The sequence below is a fragment of the Solanum verrucosum genome, unplaced genomic scaffold (assembly GCF_900185275.1).
Source record: "Solanum verrucosum unplaced genomic scaffold, falcon-dt-bn FXZP01000095.1, whole genome shotgun sequence".
NCBI lineage: Eukaryota > Viridiplantae > Streptophyta > Magnoliopsida > Solanales > Solanaceae > Solanum > Solanum verrucosum.
Window position 1 is genome coordinate 755226 of NW_026020060.1, and position 27555 is coordinate 782780.

At 32.8% G+C, this 27555-nt stretch overlaps 2 protein-coding genes across 2 annotated transcripts; one reads left to right on the forward strand and one right to left on the reverse strand.

Moving 5' to 3' along the window:
- Positions 1-5859: 5859 nt before the first annotated feature.
- LOC125823356 (cytochrome P450 734A1) lies at positions 5860-9953 on the forward strand. Its single transcript, XM_049502742.1, is given in 5 exon segments — positions 5860-5935; positions 5938-6365; positions 6848-7092; positions 8833-9193; positions 9418-9953. Coding segments are annotated over 5 exon segments (1524 nt in total). The 5' UTR covers positions 5860-5862; the 3' UTR covers positions 9835-9953.
- A 14732-nt stretch (positions 9954-24685) lies between these two features.
- LOC125823362 (uncharacterized) lies at positions 24686-25582 on the reverse strand. The gene has a single exon (XM_049502747.1). The coding sequence runs from the start codon at positions 25580-25582 to the stop codon at positions 24686-24688; it is 897 nt and encodes a 298-aa protein (XP_049358704.1).
- Between the last annotated feature and the right edge of the window lie 1973 nt (positions 25583-27555).

The following is a 27555-nucleotide window of genomic DNA, read 5'->3' on the forward strand; positions in this document are numbered from 1 at the left end:
TTGTGGTTGAACATATGGATATGGACGTGAAGAAAAAAAATACCAATCATCATTGTGATAATTATAAAAGAAAGAACATTATGAGTTCTCAAAATGGTCCTTCAAAGAGTAAAGGTAAATGTTATCATCAAATTTGGTATAAAAGGTATTGGGCACGCAGTTGTTGTGTGACCTAATTGAATTTATAAATCATCCATCAAAATAAAGAAATATAAAGTAGTGGTGTACTGACCTTTTTAAAGTGATTTTGAGGTTTATCATATAACTATAATAAATTTCAAACCATGGCAATAAATTTCTAATGTAAAATTATGAAGAAAATATATATGATTATAGTTGATTCCTTGAAGAGAATGTGACTTGTAATAAACATCATGAATGCTCGACTATTCTTGAAAGTGGATGTATCAAGACATGATGAAATTTATGAATAATGATGTGCTTTGAAATGATGGATAAATGTCATAACTCTCCTCTATGAGAGGTTTGAGAGAAATGAAAAAAAAATATTTTGATATAAATGGTCATTGATCAAGTACTTTTAGTACATCACAAATATTGTGGTATATATGTTTTGTTATAAACTACCAAAAGGACAAAAGAAAGAAATAATTCTTGGTTGCACAAATTTATCATTGGTTATGTACTTGTTGTTGGGTTTTAAAAGATGAACAACACTTTTGTACGTCAAAAATATTTTATCAGGCAATGAATAAAAAGGGAGAAGATAATAATGACAAAAGTAAATAAAGAAATAAATTTTATCTGTAATGATTTTGACCATGACAATAATAATATAAATTTCTCCTAAGGAGATGTTCACCACACAGACAGTGTTATGAAACATGTAGTAATATCCAAAGTTAATTGTGAGTTGTGCTGAGCTAATTTGCTATTACCCAAAGAAATAAAATTGCTCATGTTATTGAAATTTTAGCAAGTCTCAAAAAAAACTTTCAAAGTTTCAAAGAAATTTTCAAAGAGAAAAAAGTAAATTATATCGAGACCATAAAATATGAGAAGATTTATGTCACGCCCCGAGCCGACACCATGGGTGGGACTGGCACTCAAGAACCATTGTTGGCCCCAACAGAACCCTTAGTTTGGCTTAACTTATAGCGAAAGACTTAAATAACAAGAAACGGTCTCAAAGGATAACCCATGCAATAACTTAAAGAAATATTAAACTAGCCAAAATGGCAACTCAAGTCTTAACATAAACAACTGAAAATGGAAAGACTAAAGAACTATAACTATCCGTCTATGAATCCTCTAAAACAAAGAGGGATGTCGGGACAAGACCCCCGATCATCCTAACAACTGAAGTACTAAAGGGGTCCTCCGGAAAATAAAGAGGCTCAAACTCTGAGTGCTCAATTGGATCAACGAGGCGCTGGATGCTAACCCTGGTTACATGTATCTGCATCATAAAATGATGTAGGCCAAAAGGAATCAGTACATTGAATGTACGAGCATGCGAGGGGAAAACTAAACACGACTTAAGCTTGAAAAGAATCTGAAGAGAATACTTACCTTAGCTTTACTTAACTCATGGATACTCAACTCAAATGTAGAATAAAACAACAGTAAAATGCAGTTTATCTAAGGCATTTAAACAGTAAATAATAACTCAATTTACTCATATAATAAAGTAATATAATTATGTGGAAGTTTCTCTAACCGACAACCATCACTATGAGCTAAAGTGATGATACACCATCTCTCCCATGCAGCCAAAACAGTCCTATAACTTGCCGGGATATAGAACGCCTCAACTAAGTGGATCCACTAGTCTATGCTAAAAAGCACTAAGGAATCATCTAAAAAGTATGACCCTTTTTCTACCCACTATGGCCATTGGTTTATGGAGACATTGAGTTGTTATGAACTCGTCCCCACATCGGTGCTCAATACTACTCCCAAAATACTCAGCTCATTTGTTTTAAAAACAAAACTATTTATGTGGTTTGAGGTAATTACTCAAAAACTAGCTCAAAGGCTCTCTTCGAAATCGGTGTTTCCTCTCTTGTTTAAATGTGAAAACATTTACTCTTTGGGAATACATAGTCCCGATATACTTTTTTTGAAGAAATGAACTTCACTTTTTACTCTTTACTCAACTCAAAACTCAAGTTTTAAAACAAAGTTAAAACGTTTGTAAAAGACTTTTGGAAAAATTTTATGAACTTCTCTTGACTTGACTCTTTACTCTCCTTGAGTTGAATTATGGATTCAAGGCTCATGATCTCATTTTTATGGATGGTTTCATGATGTTTAGACGTACCTTAGAGTGTAGAAATCAACTAGAAAACTTAGGTACGTTGCTAGGGAACTCAAACGGAAAAAAGTGGGAAAGAGTAGAGGACTTGGCGTCCCTAGCGCTCTGAGTGGCCCGGGGAGCCAGAGGGCAAACTTAAGAAGCTGGGTTTGGGGCGCACTGGCTGGCGCGGCGCCCCAGAGCCCAAACTTCAGAGATTCATTTGGGGCGCTCTGAGTGGCGCGGTGCCTCAGCCCCCTCCCTAGGTTTTTGACGAATTTTCTTGCTCGTTTTTCAACACTAAACCCTATAGATTCAATTAGTTTCTTTCCCAAATGCGACACAACCAAAGTATACAAGTACCCACTCCAAAACAACCTTACATCTCCCCAAATAGCTCCCAAGAACTCCTCCAAAACTCATAATCAAGATTCAAACGAAACTTAAACAAATTTCATCAAGAACTCATAATCTTTTCTTTTAAGAACACAATTATGCTGAATTGAATCATGATTGGCGCGTGGGTGAACTAACCCAACACTATGTTATCTCACATACCTCATAGGGATCACCCCTTGACGAAATCCACGATCTTAGCTTCAAGAACTTGATGATTTCTTGTCTCTTCTCCTCTTTTCTCCTCTTCTTTTCTCTTCTCTCAAGACCCTAACTCTTTTTGATGAAACGTAAACTGAACCAAATTAGTTTCAACCCAAACTTAATTACCAAAAACGAAATTAAATAATTGGGTAGTGAAAATACCATAATACCCATCTAAAATTCGGTTTTGACTTTCCTTATCTAGATAGCCCAACTTTGAATGGTCATATCTCCGTCATACGAACTCGAAATCGAGCAAACTCAGCGGCGTTGGAAAGATAATTCAAAGATCTTTCCTGCGGTATCTTGTATCACACCTAAATCATCTTGATCTAGGAGTTATGATGTCTTGAAGTTGACCCAAAAATGACTTAAACAAATTTTCCAATTTTTTCATTCTTTCCAAAAATGACTCTTTCTAATTCTAACTCTTTCATTTAGCGAGGTGTTACAATTTAATATCTTCATATTATTACAATTAGAGCGGGTTACAAATATTTATGTGAAAAGTTACCCTTTTTTTTTATGTTGTTTGTGGTACATAAATATGAGCATAATGGTGGAATCACAGGCAAAAGTAAACTAGAAGTTTAGTGAAATAAATATTTGTTGTCAGAGACAATTGATCATCCCAGTTCAAATATCATGAAAAAACAGTTGAGAATTCATGTGGTTATATATGAAGAAATAGAAAGTTCTTCGTGAATTTCTATATACTTTGTGTTCTCATGATAAATTGATCATACCAGCTAAGATTGAGATTGTATCCCATGATGTTTTCTAAAACGTATGAAAAAGTGAATATGAGCTCATTTAGCTGTCATGTGGACCATATACTATTATATCATTTTTAATATGATTTCTAATAAATGCATCTATGTTAGGTCACATGTACTTTGTTATCAATTTGTAATTTGATTTTTGTAAGGTTGTTTGCTCGAATTGTTAAATCAAGAGCACATTTCAAATTATAAAATTATATTGATGATGTTGGCTTATATCCAAGTGAATTTTACATAAATTATATGGCTCAGATTATATCTAAATCATTGGTTATTAGAAAAGCCAATCCCCAATCACAATTTGTTTAGGATCAGGTGCCAAATAATTATCATCTAGAAATTTAAATGTGTGATATCTGATTCAATTGTTCCACCACAACGTCACACACAAAGATGAGTCCCCAAATTAGGTTAGGGTAAATATTAGATTTTTTAACATTAGGGGGAGAGATGATAAACAACTTGAAAATAAGTTATATATAATGAATTATCATTGGTATGATCCTCGTTCAAAAGATAATTTAAGTCAATTGACAGACGCATTTGTTGATCCTTATTCTAATCCAGTTATAAATGCTCCAATGAAAGATATTTGAAGCATATAATTTGTGGCACGCCTAAAGCGTGATAGATTAATTGGTTCGATAAAACTTTTTTAAGCAGAAGAGCATCAAATGATCAAGATGGTCATAATAATGAGACAAATATTTTAGAAAGAACAACATGACATAACAGTTTAGAAAGAACAACATGACATGACACTTTATAAGTTTACTGGGAAAAGGCATAAATTCCCCCTGAACTTATATTGAAAAGTACTTACACGCTTAAACTATTATAATGACCTATTACACACTTTTACTATTCAAAAGTGAATTTAATGCCACCCTGAGACGTGTAACACTCTCATAGGGTGTGGTGTAATACACTCGCCGTCACATCAGCGTTACGTTAGCGCCATGTCAGAAATTATAATTTCTTATAATTTTTTTGGCTTTCTTTTCTCTATTAATTAGTTTTCTTTTGTCAACAATATTTTACACTACTTAATCTCTAATCAATTATTAAAATTCTATAATAATTATACCTTCTTCATCACAAAATCTCACCCACTTCATCTCTTATCTCATGGAAAAAACCATAACCGGCTACCTTATTCACTATTGATTCTTTGTTCTTCACCACCTCCATATCACCTTCAATTCTTCTTCTTCTTCACCATCCACCACTAAATATCACCATTTCCAATATAATTTTGTTTCTTCTACATCATCTTCGATTTCCACTCTTTTTTTTCAAAATTGTTACCCAACACCACCACACTCATAAAGTTGTCATCTTCACCAAATTAAAAAATTGATTAATCTTCTTCACCACCTTCAATTTCCTCTTTTTTTACCCATTACCTAGAACCACCATACCTATAAAGCTGCAATTACAACCAAACCCAAAAATTGATTAACAAACAAAATTCCTTTAACAAAGTCAAAAAATAGAAAAGATAGAAACAATCAACCAAAAACACCTAAACATAACTTAAGGATTTATTTAGGTTTATCCAAAATTCTTTTTAGATTCTTTCTTTAGTAAAAATTATCACAAAATACAATTATTCACTAACAAATCTATGAGAATAAACCTAATTGCTAATCGAAAAGAAAAGTTGTGCTTTGAGATTGTGATGTATAAAGAATGAAGAAGAGATGTGAAAAAGAAGAATAGGTGTGAAGAAGAGGAGGTTTGAAGAAGAGGTGTGGGGGTAGGGGTGGGGTGGATTAGGGTAAGGGGTTAAAAGTTGATTTTAATTATTATTTTTATTTTTATTTCTAACTTACGCGTATAGTTTTTATTTTAATTTTATTTTTTTTGTCAAATCAGTCTTAAGGGGTAAATAAATTCACTTTTAAATAGTAAATGTGTGTAATAGGTCATCATGATAGATTAAGCGTGTAAGTGATTTTTCGATACAAGTAAATTTGAAAAAACATGGCTTTTCAAGGCCTTGTTTTGTGTGAAAAACATGTAACCTGTCAAATTGGGTAAAGTTTTAAAATGAGAGCGTAGAGTTGTTTAAATGATATAAATGTTAGTTGAAGTGTGTAAGAAGAAAAATGGTGTGAACGAGGTTTATTAAAATCAAAACCATTTTAAATGACAAAGTAGAATAATAATTGTAATATAAATGGTGCAGAGACAGAGGCAGTGGGTGATGAAGGGATTTTGATGGTGGCAAATGCAATGATGCTGTTGGTGGCACTGGCAATAGTGTTGATCTTGTTGTTGAAAGTGGTATACAAATCATATGGGTCCCTTTAAAAGTGCAACATGTGTTGAAGAAACAAGGCATAAATGGACCAGGTTACAGCCCAATTTTGAACAACACAGCAAAGATTAGAAGATTGATGATAGCAGAAGCTGAATCAAAGTCCAGCTGTTTCACTCATAATCATGAAACAGTAGTTTCCCGTGTCATGCCACACTATTATAATTGGTCAACGATTTATGGAAAGAATTTTCTTTACTGGTTTGGTCCTAAACCTAGGGTTGCAATTGCTGATCCCAATCTCATAAAGGAGATATTGCTTAATACCACTTCCTTTGAGAAAATCAAACATAACCCTTTGTCAAAACTTCTGCTTGGAGATGGGCTTGTTGGGTTAGATGGTCACAAATGGGCTATTCACAGAAGGATCAGCAACCACGCCTTTAACATGGAGATAGTAAAGGTACATACTCTATTTCTAATTAATTACTCTAATATATATGGACTTGACCAAAAAGGATTATGTCTGGACTCAGAGGCGGAACTAGATAGGGGTTCATGGATAAAATTGATTGATGAGTCACTGCTAAGGAAGGAAATGTTTTTCATACTAGAATTGTGGGTTCGAACCCGCCTCTCTTTTTTTAAAGGGAATTACTCTTAATCCTAGCTCCGCTTCTATGTCTAGTTGAGATTGATACAAGGATCCGCGTCATACTGGACTAAAATGTTGCCTTTGTGATCCTCCATGACTTTCACACTCTACTAATTATAATTTACATCCAATCACACCAATTACAATATTTAGCTAGTCTCAGGAAGGGGGTTTTGTGAATTGTGATATATATGAGTGCAATGCATTGTGTAAATATTGTAGCTAAATGATTCTTCTATGTGTCTTAGGGTTTGGTTTATTGATCAATTGGCATGTGTCCATTTTCTCAGGGTTGGATTTCTGAGATGGTTGATAGTACAACAAAGTTGTTGGACAAGTGGAAAGACGTAACAAGTGCAAGAGACCAGTTTGAGATGGATGTACACAAAGAATTTCACAAACTTTCAGCAGACATCATTTCTAGGACCGCTTTTGGAAGTAGTTTTGAGGAGGGAAAGCGTATTTTTGAATTACAAGACCAGCAAGTGAGCCTTGTTTTAGAGGCCATACGAAGTGTCTACATTCCTGGATTCAGGTGCATTTCGTTATCGATAGTATGATGCATCTCACCTTTCAATGATTTTGTTGAATACCAAACTTATATGTATCATTTCTTTTATGTTACAATCCCCTTACCACTTTTTCCTTGTATGAATTGTGCTATGTAAAGGTTGGGAGAAAACAAATGCAAATGCATCTCATTTTTTACTGTTGATTTCTTTATCTTAAGTGTAACCATATTTATGACTTCTTAATTAGAAACTGCATGTGCTTGGTGATAGAATAATATCTGTACCTGAGATGCCTATGAGAATGTCAAAATCACTGTCAACTTGTGTTCAGTGCGCTCTTGCTGATAATAACGAATTGCCAACCAATTTTTCAGAGTAGGTATCATTTCTGTTCTATAGATAGATACCATGTAAAAGCAAGAGGGAAAAACATGATAGAAAATAAGAAGGGGTTCTAAAAAAGAAGTGTCCCATATGAACTAGGAAGAGCTCTCTTTGTGGGCTTTGCCCGAAGATAAATTCGTGGATTTGTCCCCTCCACTGTGCGCGAGACCTAATCTAAATCCCGTTTAGCAGAAACCACTTCTATATTTTGGGCCTACAAGAAACTGTACAAATTCCTTAACCAAAATGTATCCAGATTCATTCTGTAGAATTAAGTGAGCCATTATTTCAAAATTGTAACCTCTGGCTCATTACGTGAATTAATGGACCATTATTTCTTTATCCTATTATGGTCAGATTTTTCTCCCATTATGTACATTCTATCTTTGGAGAAAGACAACCAATTGAGAAAACACTCCTTTTCTTCTTGTTATATTGTTGGATTTTCCACTATTTGATAAAAAGTTCCTCTTCGATATGAGAAAAATCTTTGTTAGTTCTTCTGCGAGTTTGTTGAATCCTTGTGATATACCTATATAGGGTGAAATATCCCTAAGGATAGTTCCATATGCATGCTTAAAGCTACAAGAATTGTCGTGATTTCCAACAAAACAAGTGAAAAGATAAGATATGCTTTTGTAAATTGTCCAATGTGTACTTTTAATACCACCAGATCGACTGTTTTTGCTATTCAATATGTCCACTATAACCTTTTCATCTGAACTCCATTTAAAATGACCCTTTGACATCTGCAATTGTCTTATGCAAAGTGATGTTTACCACTATATTGTTACCAATAAAAACACAATATTTACCACTATATTGCTAGGCATTTAGAGATTGCAGCATTTCCATAAAGAATATTAGTAAAGCTCTAATTGCCAATTGGCACCAGTGGCGGCTCTACAGCTTTGAAAAAAAGGCAACTGCCTTAGGCCCCAAAATTTGAGGGGCCTCATTTTTTAAAAATACAATAAGTTATACATATTTTTTTTTTTAAATATCGCGTATAATTTGTAGAAAATATAATTTTTTCATAAAAGAGCAAGGAAATAATAGAAGTTTGATAAATTATGAATACTATGTCTCAAGAAAGATTAAATAATTGGCTATAATAAATTTCATAAAAAATATATATTCGAATTTAAGGCCTCCATTCGGATTTTGCTTTAGGCCACCAATTTATTAGAGCCGCCCCTGATTGGCACATGAGATGACACTAAGCATTCATGTCTAAGCCAACTCACTGTCTTTGTTGAGTTGAAATGGTGGAGTCTTATTAGTACCCTTCTTTGAAAATATGGTTTCATCATCCTAGAGCAACTACTTGCTTCATTATTTTCACTGTAAATGATGCCATTTCTTTCTCCTGGATACAGATTTTTGCCCACCAAGAAGAACAGATTGAGGAAAAGACTGGAGAAGGAAACTAGAGATGCAATTAGGATGTTGTTAAACAATTGCAGCAGAACAGCAAACAATTCGAAAAGCTTGCTTTCTTTGTTAATGCATCCAATCAAGAATCAGGATGACAAACAGGAGACACTGGATATAGAGGAGGTTGTAGATGAATGCAAGACATTCTACTTTGCAGGAAAGGAGACAACTGCTAATTTTCTGACATGGGCTTTTCTTCTGTTGGCATTGCATCAAGAATGGCAGAGCAAGGCTCGGGAAGAAGTTGTTCGTGCTTGCAGAAATGGGATTCCTTCTGCAGAGAATATAGCTGATCTCAAGATTGTAAGTTCAGCTGTTATTGCAGATTCTTATTTTTCTTTTTTCTGGCAACTCTGCTTAACAGTCTCATGATAGTACTTATGTCCCCAAGTATGATGTAAAGGACGAGCATGCTATACTGATGAACAACCTCATTATGCATTCATGATACTTTCAAAGATGGTGCATAGTATCCCTATTTTTTCTCGCAATAAGATGATGAGGTGTACTTTATGTCCGATTGGCAGGTGAGCATGATATTGAATGAAACACTTCGACTTTACCCGCCAGCTGTGATGTTGATGAGGCAAGCATCAAAGAATGTCAAGTTAGGAAACCTTGACATACCAGTGAATACACAGTTCTATTTGGCTATGACTGCTGTCCATCACGACAAGGAGATCTGGGGAGATGATGCCCATGAATTCAACCCGTTGAGATTTGCTGAGTCACGGAAACATTTAGCTTCGTTTTTCCCATTTGGTTTAGGCCCCAGAATCTGTGTGGGCCAAAACTTAGCTCTTGTTGAGGCTAAAGTGGTCCTGTCAATGATCATTCAGCAATATTCTTTTTGCATTTCCCCATCATACGTTCATGCTCCGACTCAGGCTATGACCTTACAACCTCAATATGGTGCTCAAATACTCTTTAGCAAGATTTCTTGATTTCGTATGTGCTGGAGAAATGCTCAGGCTTGTCTCTAAATAAATGCTTGCTACAGAGTAACTAGTGCTGACTGACTCTTTATTCTCTTGTACATTATGAGCACTATAAACTCACAGTAACAAAGAAAGTAGTAATATGTACTGAAGCACAAAACAACTCTTTATTAGGATGGAGCTTCAAAAATGTGTTTCTGGGACCTTGAGTGAAATATTTTGCGTCTTTTACTATGGATGTATATAGTTTCTATTGACTCGTATAGTTGGTGTTTATACTTGGTAAATTATAAGTATGGTATGAGAGTCAACTATTACTTGCCCTTTTATTTGATTGATCAATTAGTCTTGGTATGATAGTCAACTACATACATTCCCTCCACTCTACAGTTACGATGGGAAATCTTGAAGAAAAAATTGAAATTTTAAATTTACGGTAGTAGCTTGTGCATTTGTAATCATTATTAAAAGAGGAGTGCATAGTTTCACTCTTGTCTTCACTTGCTACGGATTTTCATATCCTAATTCTCCATTTATCAAACTTGTCATTTTCTTATTATCTACCATTTGGTAACAATATTGTCTATTTGTGTTATTAGTGAAGGAACCTAATTATTTAACTGTTAAGTGTTAAATGTCACTGAGTAATAATGTCCACTATTTTAGAAATTAATCCCCTACTACTCCTCCACGGGTGTCAAATGGGTGGGTTGACTTGAAATTGGAGATATTAAAATGGATTGAAAAAATTGGTTGGGTCATGACCCGCCCAAATTTATTTTTGGCTCAAATGGGTTAAAATCGGGAATCATGAACCGTTCAATTTGACCCACTTAATCTCAATAATTTTAACATATTGTTATTTAACTTTTATAAAATTTCAAAATAACAAAAATAAGTTAGAAATGGATAGATAAATCCAAAAAAATATAAAATAGATAGTAATTCATATATTCGATATGAGAACATAAATCACACTAATGCAAATAAAGAGTCTTATAACGAATTGAAATTGGAGATAAAAGGGAAAAGGGTCAAAAATACCTCTCAATTTTGATTCATTCATGGTTTGCGAGCTATTGCATAGGAGCGGGGGTTTTACCCTGTGTGCACCCAAAGGGTAGCGGCTGCGGGTTTCCCTTGTCATCAAAGAAAAAAAAAATTGATTCATTAGTTGACTATGCATGTACCGTTAAAATGCAGTTATTCTTGCCCATGTCGTTACTCATCTTATCACTTGTGCTCCTATGTGGACGGAAATTCCCAAATCGACTTAAATTAACCCGAATCTTAAAAAACGACCAATTTTCCATTTTAAACCCATACCCCGACCCCTATAACTTTTAACCCAATAAACATTAACTCATTCCCCTTTACCCACTCTCGCAAAAGATAAATATCCCCTCCGACTGTTCTTCACTTTCCTTACCCATTTCCCTTACTGATTTTCCTCCCCTCTGATTGTTCTTCCACCATCCCCACCCTTCCCCTCTCCTCCGATAGTTTTCCTAATCTCATAAAATAGTTATCCGTCTCAAAGAAAATGTGTTTGTGGTTTGGTGGTCAAAACACTAATTTTGAGTACTACATCTAATTCGAGAAAAAGATTTTCCAGATGTCTTTGTCCGGATGTAAGTATAAGAACTGATTTCTTCCTATTATTCAATTTTTTTTGTTCTTAATTAGTGTTATTATCATATTTTTGGTTGTTATGGCAATTTTTTATGTGGATATTGGGAATGGGAAGACCAAGCTTTTTTCGAAATAGCTTACCTACGTAATTTAGAATTGTCCTTGAAAGATGTCAAGATTGAAATGGATAATTCGAAGATTAAAATGGAGAATTTGAAGATTGAAGGAGGTCATTTGTCGGAAAAAAACTGCTACATTGAAGGCAACTAATGATTTGGAAGTGAAAAAAGTTGGGCTATTTGAAGACAAGTATCGCCAGATAAAATACAAAATTATAATCTCATGTTTTTTTTGTTGGATTTGTAGTTGTGTTGATGACAAAGTGAACTCAGTTGTTAGTGTTTAGTGTTCGAAATCAGTTGTTAGTGTTTAGTGAATTCAGTTGATAGTGTTTAGTGTCTTTTGTGATGTTGATGAAGTAATGACTTTTATTCTTCTTTTTGGTGTTGTAATGAATGTCCTAAGGACTGATGTATTGACGTCAAACTATTTTAATATGAAGTAATGTTTTATTGTTGAAGTAATGTTAATATTTGTACTAATCACTCTTTATCTTTCTTTTACACAGTAATAAAACTGGAACAAAACCGCAAGATCAAATATTGAAAAGAAACTTATTCTAAACATTACATATATATATAGATGAACACTTCATATAAATTGACAAAAAATTGATTCGAACATAAAGAAGTAAGTTCAATACATATCCCAACAAAAGTTGGTTCATATACAAAAAAAAATTAATACATAAACAAGTTTGTTCATGACATTACAATCCCAAAAATATGCAACAAAATAACAAAATATTGTCTTCACTACTAAACTTGTCACTGTTGTGCCTTGTCATTGCCCTGTTTTGTCTTAAGTATTTCCACTCTTAATTGCTCTAACAGTCTTCCAATAGTAGATGCATTTCCCTTCCATGTAAGCACTTTTGGTGCATACAAGTCACTTGGTGCAGTTGGACCATCACCAAGGAAGTTGATTTGTCTTGATCCAGTAGGTTATGCTTGTTTCTTTCTTTGTTGGACTTTAGACTTCAACTCTGAAACACCTATTGGCTTCCAAGGTATGTCATCCTCATCTTCAAGACCAAAATATTCAAAAACTTCATTTGACGCACAATCTCCACTAGGTTGTGGAGTTGTCAAGGGAAAGTCATCAACATCTTCTTCATCAATTAGTGTTCGATGTCTCTCCTTTTTTTTGTTTCTTTTCCTTGTTGGATCGCTTGTCCATCTGATAAAAGACCAAAATGATTACAAGTATGATATTTAAGCATCACACTCTAAAATAAGTTACTAAATTGTCCAACTTTCATACCTTTTCCTTTTTTAATTGCTCCAACACTTTTCTAGTTTCATATGCATTCCCTTTCCATGTAGGCATTTTTGTGCATTGTCACCTACTATAGTCAGACCATCACCAAGAAAGTTGATTTGTCTTGATCCAATAAATTATGCTTGTTTGTGTCTTTGTTGGATTCTAGACTTCAACTCTCTTGGCTTCCAGGGTATGTCATCCTTATCTTCAAGACCAAAATCTTCAAATTTTTCATGTGATGCATAAATACCCATTTTTCATGTGTTTTATGGTACGATCTCAGTAAACGCATTGGTTTCCACTACTATATTTGAAGAAGTTGATTCTACTCTTGTACTCTTTAAAACTAATTTTGACATGAGTCATACCACATATACCACTTTGATAAATTGATTTTTGTTGAGATAAAAGAGACATCGAGGATATGCTCACTTTTTTTTACTTAATCGGTCGAAAATATCTCCAACCCTTTTTAAATAGATTTGGTTACATATCTCTAGTACCATGACGAAGCAGATCTGGTACTGTGATGGATAGGTTATGAAAGTCATGGATCAGGACAACACAGTATATATAGACTTTCCAAGTTCCCTATGGATTCCTCTGTCCATGTGACACATTGAACATGAGGAGGGTTATCCACGTCGGTCCTACCTAGCATGCCACGAGGCAGGAGGCAGGTGTATATACTGGTTATGTGGCACTTTGTACTATTGGCACCTTTAGTTTCTATTGCATAACTTGCATTCATATACATCGACTATCACTAGTAAATTGACTATGTTTGCACCCACCGGTCTTATGGGAAGTCGGTTGTGTTATGTTTGTTGTTGTTGTTACGACACGATTTCGAAAACCAAGGTTTCGAAGCCATTTCGCAACTTTGTGGTAATTTTGTACATGTTTTTGGAAAAAATTTATAAATTTGGAAGTCGCCACTTGATTTTAGGAAAATTAAGAAAACGTTTAAAAGGGGGTTTTTTAAAGAAAATATTTTAAATAAAACCAGAGTCGGGTAAGGGTTTAGGCATCTTAGAGAATCCACTAACGCATGGTTGACCGACGGATTGAAAAGTTTGGCTAATTTTTAAAGGGAACTTAAGATTACTTGTAAAACAAAACATTGTTTTAAAATAACAAAAGTCTTTTGATACTTATACCCTCATCTTATTCCAAGTATGAAACAAATCAAATGTTAAAGTATCAAAATAATAATTTTAATTTAACATTTTATCCGAGTCAAGTTTTTGAGTCAAAAAATCAACACAATAACTTAAGCGTGGATTTGAAAGCTAAATACTAACTATGAAAACATATGAATAATTTTCAAATTAGTCTTAAAGCTAAGATTACTTAAAAGAATTTGAAAAAAAATTAAATACTTAACTCAAAATGAATAACAAAATAGAAAACTTCCCCAAGGATTCATCTAAATTAACAAAATAAAAGTGTTTAAAAGTTAGCGATCATCAACATATATTCACAAATAGAGTAGATAACTAAATAAAATAAAGAACTGGATAAAAGGGGAACTTTGGCCCCTTTCTGGTTCTGCCGCCACAACTGCACTCAAATTGAGGCTTTTCAAGTCCAATTTTTCAGATTTCCAGCCCTTTGGAATACTATTGTTGTTGCTGATTTTTATTATACGGGATTTTAAGTCCAGAACTTCAATTTTTTAGCCCTTTGGGGGCTGCTGCTACTGCTGCTAATTGGACTTATTAAAGTCCAAAAAATTTCATTTTTAGTCCCTTTGGGACTGCTGCAACTTAGTTGCTGCTATTGATTTGGGTTTTAACCCAACAATATTAGCTCTTTTTTTGCGACTTGAAAGAGGTTGACTCGAAGGGGATCAAATGCAAGAGAATGGAAGTCCAAATCGGACTCAAATGAGGAGAATTCATGCGAGGAAAACAAAGAACAAGAATTAGTATATAATCAAGAAGAGGGTTGATACTAACTTAACATGTAAACAAACTCCAACAACTTTTAATAATTCAACTCAAATCTGCCCAACAAAATAGGAAGCCAGCAGAAACAAAGAAGGCAATTAATTTTCAATTGTAACACATTTTTTTCACATTCAAACCATGAAACAACATAATCATAGATTCCCGTTGCACACTTAAGCGAAAAGAAGATCAAAGATAGATAAGGACGGGGACAATTAAGTATTAGCCATAAAAAAAACTTAAGAAAACTTTAAAAAATAAAAAAAATAAAAAAAATTAGAGTAACCCGCTAAGTGAAACAAAACTATCAAACACATACATAGCTATTTTAAGGCATTTCAGCATAGAGAAAGTAAGACGAAAAGCTAGATTTGAAATATGAATTCATACATCATGAGAACATATTAGATAGCAATCATATATAACTCTCAAGTGATCAACGAATGTGTACTAAATAGGAGAAAGCTATCTCAAGAAACTATGACAAGCTATGAACAATCAAAGAAAAGGAACGACTTTGCTAGAAACAGAATTCTGGGAATACAAATAACTAACAGGCTGATTCAGACATTTAGACTTCACACAAATGAAAGCAAACTAAAAAAAAACAATCAAAATATCACAATCCTTTGAAAGAAAAGTAACAAGTAAAACACTTTAGATGATCATAACAAAAGTCGCACTTTTTAGCAAGCTAAATATACAATAGCAAAATGTCATACAAACAAAAACTTAATATGAATTTGAAGAGAATAACAGTAGGGAAAAGATACAGCATACTCATACTAATCAAAATAGGAAAGAACATGAGAAATTGGAACAAAGGCAACTTCTGAAAAGAAAAACAAATAATAAATAAAAAAATGGACATCATAGTTGGTTAGAAAATCGAGACGAGCAAATTTGAATATAGAAAACGGAGAGGTAACTAAACTAAACCAACAATAATCCTCTTTCAAGCAACATTAATACTAGATAAACGTATCCATGACGCAAAAAGATATTAAAACTCCATCAGGAATAGCAACACTTTAAAAGATTTTCCAAATCGGACGAACAAAACAGTCACACATATCAACCTGACAAATAAAATGCCTGAGCACAAAAGCATAACTCTAACTCTATTCAACACTTATTGGTCCTATCCGGAAGGTATAAAAATATATTAATCAAGTTCAACGATAAGCAATTTTACTAATTTTAAGCTACTGGAAATCTACTTAAACAGCTAATGCCAAACACAATTTCAATGAACAAGACATAATTAAGAGCCAACATAAATACCGAAATAAAGAGAAGATTACCTGATTGTGGGCAGCGAACCGGACGACGAGTTTGACAGAAGCGATTTCACCACCTCTTTAAACACGAACAACCACAAGAAGCCACAAAATTTTAAACTATGGAACCAAGAATTCCCAAAAAAAAACTTTTAGGGCACTCTTTTGGTCTCCAAAAAATCTCCCTTGAACAGTGAGCAAAAAGGGTATTTATAGGGCAGCTTCTAGGTTGAAATTGAGGGGGAAAACGATGTGGGACTGCTGCAAATTTTGAAATTTCTTAGAGGATAAGGTGTGAGCTGTAATGTACCACTCTCAACAGAAAAATTGACAAGGGCCGCTTGATTTCGAGCAAGGACGAACGAGCCACATGATTTCGACACCTAAGGATTCTCCAACTTCTTTGTACGAAAAGGATAAGAAAGAGAGGAGAGAAGAGGACACGCGACTGCACTCACGATGGGTCGCGACTGGTTGGACTGCTTCTGGGTTTCGCTGACTCGTTCTGGTTTGCAGTAATTGGAGTCGTTGTTCTTGCTGTGAAGAAAAAGATACGGGGTCGGGTCGGTTTGTTTTCTGTTGTATGTATAGCTGATGGGTTGTATGAGAATTAGAGAGTTGGGCCGGGTCTTTGAAAATGGGCCAAGAAATTGGGTCTTCTCTTTATTTGAATTGAAAAGTTGAGGTCCAATTTGATTTCAAAGGAAGTAGATATGTATCTAATCAATTAATAAGCTTCTTGATTTTTACAAATGTGAAGTAATTAACTAATTATCGAAAATAACGCTAATTGCCACACTAATTAAAATTTTGATTAGTTTAGGGAAAATAAGATAAGTATTAAGTTAAACATTATTTTTTTGAGACAAGTTTTAAAATATTTATAAAACCTCAAAGTCGTACTCAAAACTTATTTGTATATAAATATAGAAATGTATAATTGCTTCTAAAAACAAAACAAAACCAAGCCTCAAAACAATTTTAGATTTTTCAAAACAATTATTTCCAATTGTTTAGAATTTAAGAAGCTTAAAAATTAATCAAATCGTGGAGGGTCAAAATTGGGTGTCAACAGTTGTGTACCTTTCGGGCCTTTGGGGTGCGATTAGGTTATTGTTTGAATATAATTGTGTATCTTGTGTCGGTTTGATAATTGGTTATATGAATGACTTCGACTTGTCTCTATATTGGTGCTTTTTGATTGGTTGGGTTGGATTGGTCTCTTGATTGTTGTGATGTATAGCGGTGGTTACCATTGTTATATCTCCGGTTAGTTGACTACTGTAGTGGACTCTTGTAGTTATTTGGTTGTTGGGCTAGCGCCTCTAGGTACGTTCCCTTGTCTCAATTACTTGCTTCTTTTATTCTATTCCTTTGTCTCTGTTCACTTTTATTGTATGATACATCTTCTCTAACTGCTTGTACTGTACATTTCTTACTTACATGTTATTTATGCTTGTTTTACCTTTGGAGATCAGTTGGTCTATGCCTACTAAGTACCTTTTGTTGGTGCTCATACTATACTTCTGCACCCTATTGATAATAGTGCAAATTCTCACCATTGATGTGTCTCATGCGAAGAAGCTTTTGGATTCTGAAACTGGGGTGAGCTCCTAACGTTCTGAGTTGCTAATATCCCTCTATATTGACTAGGACTAGTCTTTATATTGCATTTGGAGATGCATCTATATATACTAGATATAGGACCCCGTGCCAGCACGGGGCTCAATATATATATATTTTTTATTTTAATTTATGTCATATTATGGAATTTGAAAAGTTATTGAAATTTTTATATGATTTTAAAAATATTTTAAATTTTTAGTTATTGTGATTTGTAGTACTTTTTTTTAACATAATTTTGAAAATAATATTTATTACTCTGTTTGTTCTAATTTATGTGGCACATGCAGAATTTTAAATATTAACCCTTTTTTATATGTCTCTTTAATATATTAAGTTGTTAATTATTGTATTTTATAGTACATTTTGAACCTAATTTTTTAATAATATATGTTATTTGCCATGTCCCAATTTATGTGGCATTTAATTGATAGATTTGTTGGAGTCGAGAGATTTATTTTGTTAATTATTGTAATTTATAGTTTTTTTTCCGTCAATTTCAAACAATATATGTTGTTAATTGATAGAATACTTTTAATGTAATTTTTTTAAAAAAAAATATGTGTGACTGTCCATGTCCCAAATTATGTGGCACATGTAAAGTTTTGACAATTAACCAAAATTTTAATACATTTAAAAAAATATTTTTAAGTCGTTAAATTTTAAGTAATTTAAATTGTTGTATTATTTATTACAATTTATAATGCTTTAAAAGTAGTTTAAATATTGTACTATTTATTATGATTTATAACAGTTTTTTTTTAATTTATGTCATATTATGGAATTTGAAAAGTTATTGAAATTTTTATATGATTTTAAAAATATTTTAAATTGTTAGCTATTGTGATTTGTAGTACTTTTTTTTAACATAATTTTGAAAATAATATTTATTACTCTATTTGTTCTAATTTATGTGGCAGATGCATGATTTCAAATATTAACCCTTTTTTATATGTCTCTTTAATATATTAAGTTGTTAATTATTGTATTTTTTAGTACATTTTGAACCTAATTTTTTAATAATATATGTTATTTGCCATGTCCAATTTATGTGGCATTAATTGATAGATTTGTTGGAGTCGAGAGATTTATTTTGTTAATTATTGTAATTTATAATTTGTTTTTCGTCAATTTCGTCGACTATTTATTTTATTAATTATTGTAATTTATTGTTTCTTTTTCGTCAATTTCAAACAATATATGTTTATCATATAATCCATTTTATGTGGTACCAATAGAATTTAGAGAGTCAATTAAATTTTGTATAAGTTTTAAATAATTAAGCTGTTAATTATTGTAATGTATAGTATTACTTATATTATTTTTAAATATATTTAAATATTATATGTTAGGTTTTTTATCCTAATTTATACGGCATTGATAGAATTGAAAGTGTCAAATAATTGTTAATTATTGTAATAGATAATATGGAGTATTTAAGTCATTTATAGTATAGTAATTAATATATAATATGTAGTATTTAAGTGCTATATTATGGAATTTGAGAAGTTATTGAAATTTTTATATGATTTTAAAAATATTTTAAATTGTTAGCTATTGTGATTTGTAGTATTTTTTTTTACATAATTTTGAAAATAATATTTATTACTTTGTTGGTTCTAATTTATGTGGCACAGACAAAATTTCAAATATTAACCATTTTTTATATGTCTCTTTAATATATTAAGTTGTTAATTATTGTATTTTATAGTGCATTTTGAACCTAATTTTTTAATAATATATGTTATTTGCCATGTCCCAATTTATGTGGCATTAATTGATAGATTTGTTGGAGTCGAGAGATTTATTTTGTTAATTATTGTAATTTATAGTTTCTTTTTCGTCAATTTAAAACAATATATGTTGTTAATTGATAGAATACTTTTAATGTAATTTTTTAAAAAAAATATGTGTGACTGTCCATGTCCCAATTTATGTGGCACATGTAAAGTTTTGACAATTAACCAAAATTTTAATACATTTTAAAAGAAAAATCAAGTCGTTAAATTTTAAGTAATTTAAATTGTTGTATTATTTATTACAATTTATAATGCTTTTAAAGTAGTTTAAATATTGTACTATTTATTATGATTTATAACACATTTTTTTAAATTTATGTCATATTATGGAATTTGAGAAGTTATTGAAATTTTTATATGATTTTAAAAATATTTTAAATTGTTAGCTATTGTGATTTGTAGTACTTTTTTTTAACATAATTTTGAAAATAATATTTATTACTCTGTTTGTTCTAATTTATGTGGCAGATGCAGAATTTCAAATATTAACCCTTTTTTATGTCTCTTTAATATATTAAGTTGTTAATTATTGTATTTTTTAGTACATTTTGAACCTAATTTTTTAATAATATATGTTATTTGTCATGTCCCAATTTATGTGGCATTAATTGATAGATTTGTTGGAGTCGAGAGATTTATTTTGTTAATTATTGTAATTTATAGTTTCTTTTTCGTCAATTTCAAAGAATATATGTTGTTAATTGATAGATTTTTTGGAGTGGACTATTTTTTTATTAATTATTGTAATTCATTGTTTCTTTTTCGTCAATTTCAAACAATATATGTTTATTATATAATCCATTTTATGTGGTACCAATAGAATTTAGAGAGTCAATTAAATGTTTTATATAAGTTTTAAATAATTAAGTTGTTAATTATTGTAATGTATAGTATTACTTATATTATTTTTAAATATATTTAAGTATTATATCTTAGGTTTTTTATCCTAATTTATATGGCATTGATAGAATTTAAAGTGTCAAATAATTGTTAATTATTGTAATAGATAATATGGAGTATTTAAGCCATTTATAGTATAGTAATTAATATATAATATGTAGTATTTAAGTGGAAGGTGGTGGGGCCCACTTATATAGTTTGATAAATATATTGGATATTAGTAGTGATTTATAGTATAGTAATTAATAATATATAATATGTAGTATTTAAGTGGAAGATGGTGGGGCCCACTTATATATTTTATAAATATATTGGACATTAGTAGTGATCTTATTGGCACAATGGTAGTCATTCCTAGAGTCTTCTATAATATAGTAATGTGTTTATCTTGTACTTTAAAATTATTTGGCTCAACTAGCGACTGATACTAGGTCTTGGGGATGTTTTGTATATATTTATTGTCTCTCTTTCATTTATTTTGATGTTTGTTTCTTATTTTCTATATTGCTTTTGGTTATGGGCTATAGAGTTGACTTACCTATTAGTGAATATTAGTAGATTTCATCATGATTTGAGATTTTGGATTGTGACACTACCGAACTCGATTGACCCTTAAACCATAGTCATTCATATAAGTTGCTCTTTTTTTCTAGGTGTGATTCTATTCATGGTAACCACTCTAAAAGGAGTATTCGAGAGATGTATTTTAATGTATTGTTCTAAATGAATGAGAAATTTTTCTTCCAAAAAAACAACATGTAGTAGTCAGGTGGAAAAAGTTGTTTGTCTGCTAATTGAAGAGAAATAAATTTTGACTGATCAATATTAGAACTATTTAAATTATTATTTTTAAAGGGAAAAAACTCAAATATGTTATCAAACTTTGAGACAAGATTCACATATGTCATTCTTTTAAGGCAAAAGGCATAAATTGCCCCCTAAACTTGTATCCAAAAGTCATTTACACACTTTAACTAATGGGGCGACCTATTACACACCTTAAGTACATAAAAGTATATTTATTTTCCCCTTCCGTCACTCAACCCAGGGCGCGTTTCGCTCCACATAGTTGAGCGGGTCAACACGCTAATAAAGTCATTTTTATTTATTTTTTTAATTAAAAAAACCCAACCCAACGGTTATATTCCCATTCTCTTCATATAACCCACCCACCCGACCCTAATGAACAAAAACCCTAAATTTTCACCCAAAAATCTGAATCAAGAATCCTAAATTCAAACATAGTTCAAAATTCCTTCTTTTGAATCAAAGGTAACTCTTTTTCATTATTATTCATTCATCTCTTTTCCATTTTGATTCATTTCTCTCTTTTTCATTTTGATTTGTTTCTATCTATTTCGTATTTTGAATTTTTAGTTGTTTGATTTGCGGTAATTCTTATTAAGGTGCTACAATGGCTCGAATAAGCTTGACTAGGCTCTGTTTACAAGAGGAAGATCATGAATTGGAAGAGGTGCGATGCAAACACGATTTGTTTTGCCTTTGCTGACCTCTTGGACCCCGAGAAATCCTAGTAGAAGATATTGGGGTTGTCCTTACTATGGGGTAAGTTAATCTTTTTTAAGAGTTGAATAATTCGTTTTGTTGTTTCAAGAGCCATAGAATGATTCATTTTATTTTTTAAGAATGATAGATCATGCGATTTTTGTCTTTGGAAAGATGATTATATTGATCCAAGATCCAAATTTGTGATTCCCAAGTTGTTGGGAAGAATTGCGGAGCTTGAACATAGTGTTGAATCTTCTCAAAAAGTTGAAACTTCGGATAATGAAATCAACAAGCCTACTAAGTCGACCAAATCTATGGAAAGTAAAATAGTTATGAACAAGAAAGAGTCAAAAATGGACAATTTTGATGATGATTTGAAGAAGATGAAAGCAGCTGAAAAGAAATGGAAAAACAAATTGGCCAAGTCCAAGAAAAGGGAAAAACAACTTTGGATTGCTTTGTTGTGTGTTTGTATTTTAGGTGTAAGTTTAGTATTTCAAAGAGTATTGTTTCTGGAAGGAGAAGGACATTCAAGGAAATTGTCATGATCTCTTCTTGTACCAAAAATTTGCAATATTGTGTTGAACTTGTAAGGCTTTTGTGTAATGAAAAGAATTTACAAAGCTTCTCTTATCTTAATTTGTCTCATTTATTGTTGCAAGTATTTGATTTTGTATTTGGTCATAAACTATACATTTAGTGTGTACAACTATCTGCTCAACTGTCTAAACTATACGTTTGTGTAGCCACTACTAAAGTAGTCACTAATTACCCTCCATAAACACAGAAACCATCAACTAAAAGAGAAGCAATATTGTTACATAAACAGACATTCATAACTGCATAATCATTAATCAAAATAGAAGTTAATATCTGTCAAAGCAGTTACATAATCAAACACCACAAATCAAAATGCAGTCACAACTACAATTCATTGTCTTAAGTATAAGGGTACTAAATAGGGATAAAGTGCATTGCATTGTCTATCACCCAACAAAACATAATGTCTACATTGCATTACCAACAAAAATCTACCAAAACAAGTTAGATTGCATTAGAGCTCTCTTGGCTCAAATGTGCAGCCTTAGACCTAGTCTCCATTTGTTTTCTTCCCCTCATCTCTTCAAGTTGGCTTGAGGTCATAGCTTGTTTTCCCTTCCATTTCACACCACATAGTGGTTTATGTCCAAGATCTCCAGTGACAATTGCTGAAGACTTCACATTTCTAAATCTTTCACTAGGCATTCCAGGCTGTTCAAATGAATATAAATAATCGTAATTTGTGATTAAAGAAAAAATAATAAATGATATTTAAGTATAGAAATAGGGAACTTATATTAATAATAGTAGCACCACTTTGTGTGTGTAGTACACCCAGTCCAACTATTCTTGTTCTGCTAGCAACACTACCCTAAAAAATAACAAAATATTTAGTAAAACAACTTATTTAAAACTTATACATGAAGTAAATAAAGGAAACTATATCACTTTTTCTATTGAACCCTTTGGTCTACCCCTTCCTCTTCCAGTTGGAGCATTAGGTGTTGCTCTTGGGCCAACAGTTTGTGTTGATGTTGGTGCAGCAGCAGGGCCAACAGTTTGTGTTGATGTTGGTGCAGCAGCAGGGCCAGAAGAAGGTCTTGAACTTGGTGCAGCAGGGCCAGAAGGAGGTCTTGAACTTGGTCCAACAGTAAAGCTTGTGCCAGAAACAGGTGCACCAAGAGGACACTTTCTTTTATTGCGACCCTTGTTATGACAAGTGTTGCATGACATTTTAATCCCTCTTTTGGATAATTTTCCAGTTTTACTGGTTTCACCTTGCTCTTTCTTTCTTTTCTTGCCAGTCCTTCCTGGCATCTTCCTAACAGGAGGTGGTATCACAAAGATGTTTTGTGATTCTGGCCACATTTTTAGATTCATAACTAGTTGAATGAAGTAGTTGTATGTCTTCATGTATGTTTCTTTGTTATACCAATGAGAAATGTAGTTGATTGGGTCCAATTTCCTATGGTGAAGAGCAGCTATTGCATGAGGACATGGTATGCCTTTCAACATCCATGCTCTACAACTACATATTTGCCTTTGAATATCTACTACATGTCTGTATGGTCCATGAAGTACCTCATACCCTATATTTGAATTCCATTCAATGCAGCATTTCATAGACTTAGCTGTGTTATCTTGTAGAACCTTCATTGCCATTGGAGAAATGTCACAGATCCAAGTATTGCAAAACTCTCTCATCTGCCCTATTCTTTTCCTCATTTTCATCCTAATTTCTTCAAGCATTGTAATTATAGTCTTATGTCTTGCTGCTAATATCCATGAATTGAAACATTCAGCCATGTTATTGTCTACAACATCACATTTAGGTAAAATTGAAGTAAAGCTTGCTCCATCTTTCAGGATTATAATACAACAAGTGATCAACTATGTTATTGCCCAACATTTTCATATAACTAAAACTAATGTTATCTTTTAACTCAGCCTCAAAAGTAGACCTTGCACACTTCCAGAAACATTTCTTTCTCTCAAGACCTCTCCATCTCTTTGACCAGTTAGCAAGGATGTGTCTAGCACACATTCTATGCTCAATATTTGGCAAATGATCAGTTATGGCAATTTCAAGACCCTATAAGAAAATTCAAGACAGGAAACTAAGAAACTAAGACATTCATAAATAAATGGCATTCAAGACATGAAATAAATCAAAAAAATCAATAAATATTCTAACCTTTTGCATATCTGATATGATTGTGAGGTCTGTACCATCTCTCAACTAAAGATCTTCCTTTAGAAGTTTGACAAACCAAGCCCAAGTAAACTTATTTTCAACTTCAACTACTACCCAAGCCAGTGGCAGCATTTGATTGTTCCCATCTTTACAAACAACAACCAATAATTGACCTTTAGATACTCCCTTTAGAAAACAACCATCCAAACCAACGCACCTCTTACAACCAGCCAAGAAGGACTTCTTCATTGCATCAAAACATATGTAGAGGCCTTGAAACATTTTTCTACCATTTTCAAATGTTTCTTCATGAAGCTTGACTACACATGTACTACCTGGATTAGTTCTTAGCAACTCATCTTTGTAGTCCAAAATCCTCCCAAACTCAAGAACATAGTCACCCATTAACTCCTGTAATACTTTGTTTCTTGCTCTCCTACACACTGTTCTTCCAACATATAAATTCAATTCTTTTTTAATAAGCCCTTGAAACTCAAAGATTCTAATGTCAGGTTGTTCCTTTATCCTTTCACTGTAGTGACTAGATAAGAATTTGCTATTACAAAGCTTGTTCCTATTAGTAGGATCACATTTGTGAACTGGATTGTATGTCTTTACAACAAAATTATTTGTCCTAGAATCAAAGCTAGCAAATAAAACCCAAGGACAACCAACTGTACACCTAACCCTTACCCTTGTTGGTTCATTAATATACATTTCAATTGCAACATGTTTAGCAACAGCATATTCGGTAACAACAGATCTAAACTCATTAACACTTTCAAATATAAGACCCAATTCCCACTCTACTTTCTGAGAAGATGCATCAAATACAACTCTATTCACCTTCTTTCTCCTTCTTGGCTTAACTCTCTCTTTGTTGAACCTCTTCTTTATCATCACTGAAAGCATCTGGATCTGTTTCAAAACTGGCAGCTTCATCTTAGGGATAATAAGGCTCATCACCAGCTAGCCTGCCTTCTAAGTTGTTTCTATTACCACCTGTAGATTCATCATACCCAGCATCTGGGCTTTTTTTTTTTTTGGTTCCTAACTTGACATGATCAGGCAATAGAGCTCTTTCTCCCCTTTTCCTTCTCTTTCTTTTACTCTTTTCCTCCCTAAAACTTCTTAGTTCATCATCTACATCACTCCCATTAAATCCCCCCCCCCCCCATTCAATGATTCTCTATCTAAATCTTGTTCATTAGAAGGATGGACAGGGTCAAGAATTGGATCAGAGAAAGGATGAACATGGTCAAGAGTTGGATCAGTAGAAGGATGGATAGGGGTTGGAGTTTGATGAGTAGGAGGAGGAGTATTTGGAGTAGTGAAAGAGTGTACATGAGAAAATGTATTTGAATTGACAGGGGCAGGGGCATAAGCAAGGGCAGGGTTTGAGGCAAAGTTTGAGGCATTTTCTTGGGCCTCATGTGTTGGTTCTAATTCAACATCAAAAGATGCATTAGGCCCACTGTTTTGAGATGCTCCCTCACCTACTTCACTTTCCCCATATTCCAATAAAGGTGGGACCAAAACTGGATCAGCAACAAAGTGACACACAAAACAATCCAAAATATCTCCATGACTCAAACACTCAGCAATTGAAGTAGTATCATAGTCAGATTTAATTTCTAACATAGCAGTACTTCTAGAAAGTTTCACATACAACACATATTGTCCAGGTTCATACCCCAACTCTTTTAGACAATCCCTCAATTCAAAATAAGATAACATATCTGTATCAACATCTAAAACTCATAAACTCCTCCACCATGATATGGTTTCCCCTTGTATCCCCTTTTTCCAATCTTAATAACACTACCGTGATAAAATCTCAAAGTAATCAATTCAAAAGACATTTTAACCTGAAAATAATGTTATCAGTTGACCCTCAACAACAACGACAAAACATATACAACAACAAAATTCATACAACAACAAAGGAGAATCATGTGAATGAAAGACGACATACAGTAAACTTGAAAAAAAAGTAAAGACGAAATAACCCTAAGCTAAAAAGTATGAACTATGAAGTAACCCTAGAAATGTTTGACTGACCTTTCAGATATGGAGACAACAACAAACTATGAACGATGAACGCCTCGGTTGTACCCACTAAACCCTAGTAACCACCGATTTGGTTCCACCAAACGATGAACGCCTCGATCGACAACACACCAATGTTCTTCAAATATAACAATGAAAACTTGATTAGATGGTTAAAACTACAAGGATGCTTCAAAAACACCACAAAATCGAAGAAATCTTTAGCTAAAATAGTGAAAACTTGATTAGATGGTTAAAACTACAAGGATGCTTCAAAAACACCACAAAATCGAAGAAATCTTTAGCTAAAATTAGGATTTATAGATGAATTTTTTCGATTAGGTTTTGGTGTTCTTAGAGAAAGGAAACGGGTGGGTGAAATAAATGGACTAGGGTAAAATAAAATGGATTTGGGTGAAAAGAATCGGGTTTGGGTCAAATGAATCGGATTGGGGTCTTTTATTACGTGGCTTAACTAGGAGGCGAGTGGCTCTCACTCTAGGCATAATGTCCTGGGTTGGGTGACGGAAGGGGGAAATAAATATATTTTCATGTACTTAAAGTGTGTAATAGGTCACCCCATTAGTTAAAGTGTATAAATGACTTTTGGGTATATGTTTAGGGGGGAATTTATGCCTTTTGCCTTCTTTTAAAGTTCAGTTCATATATGTCATTTTCATTCGACAAGATTAATCCATTTCATTATTTGTTAATTGAAATAACATAAATGAACCAAACTTTTAATAGATGACATATATAAACTTTTTCTCAAAGTTTGGTGACATATTTGAATCTTTTTCTTTAGAAAAATGATTTTATTAATAACATGGCCTAATCATAATTGACCACTTGTAAGAATTGATTTT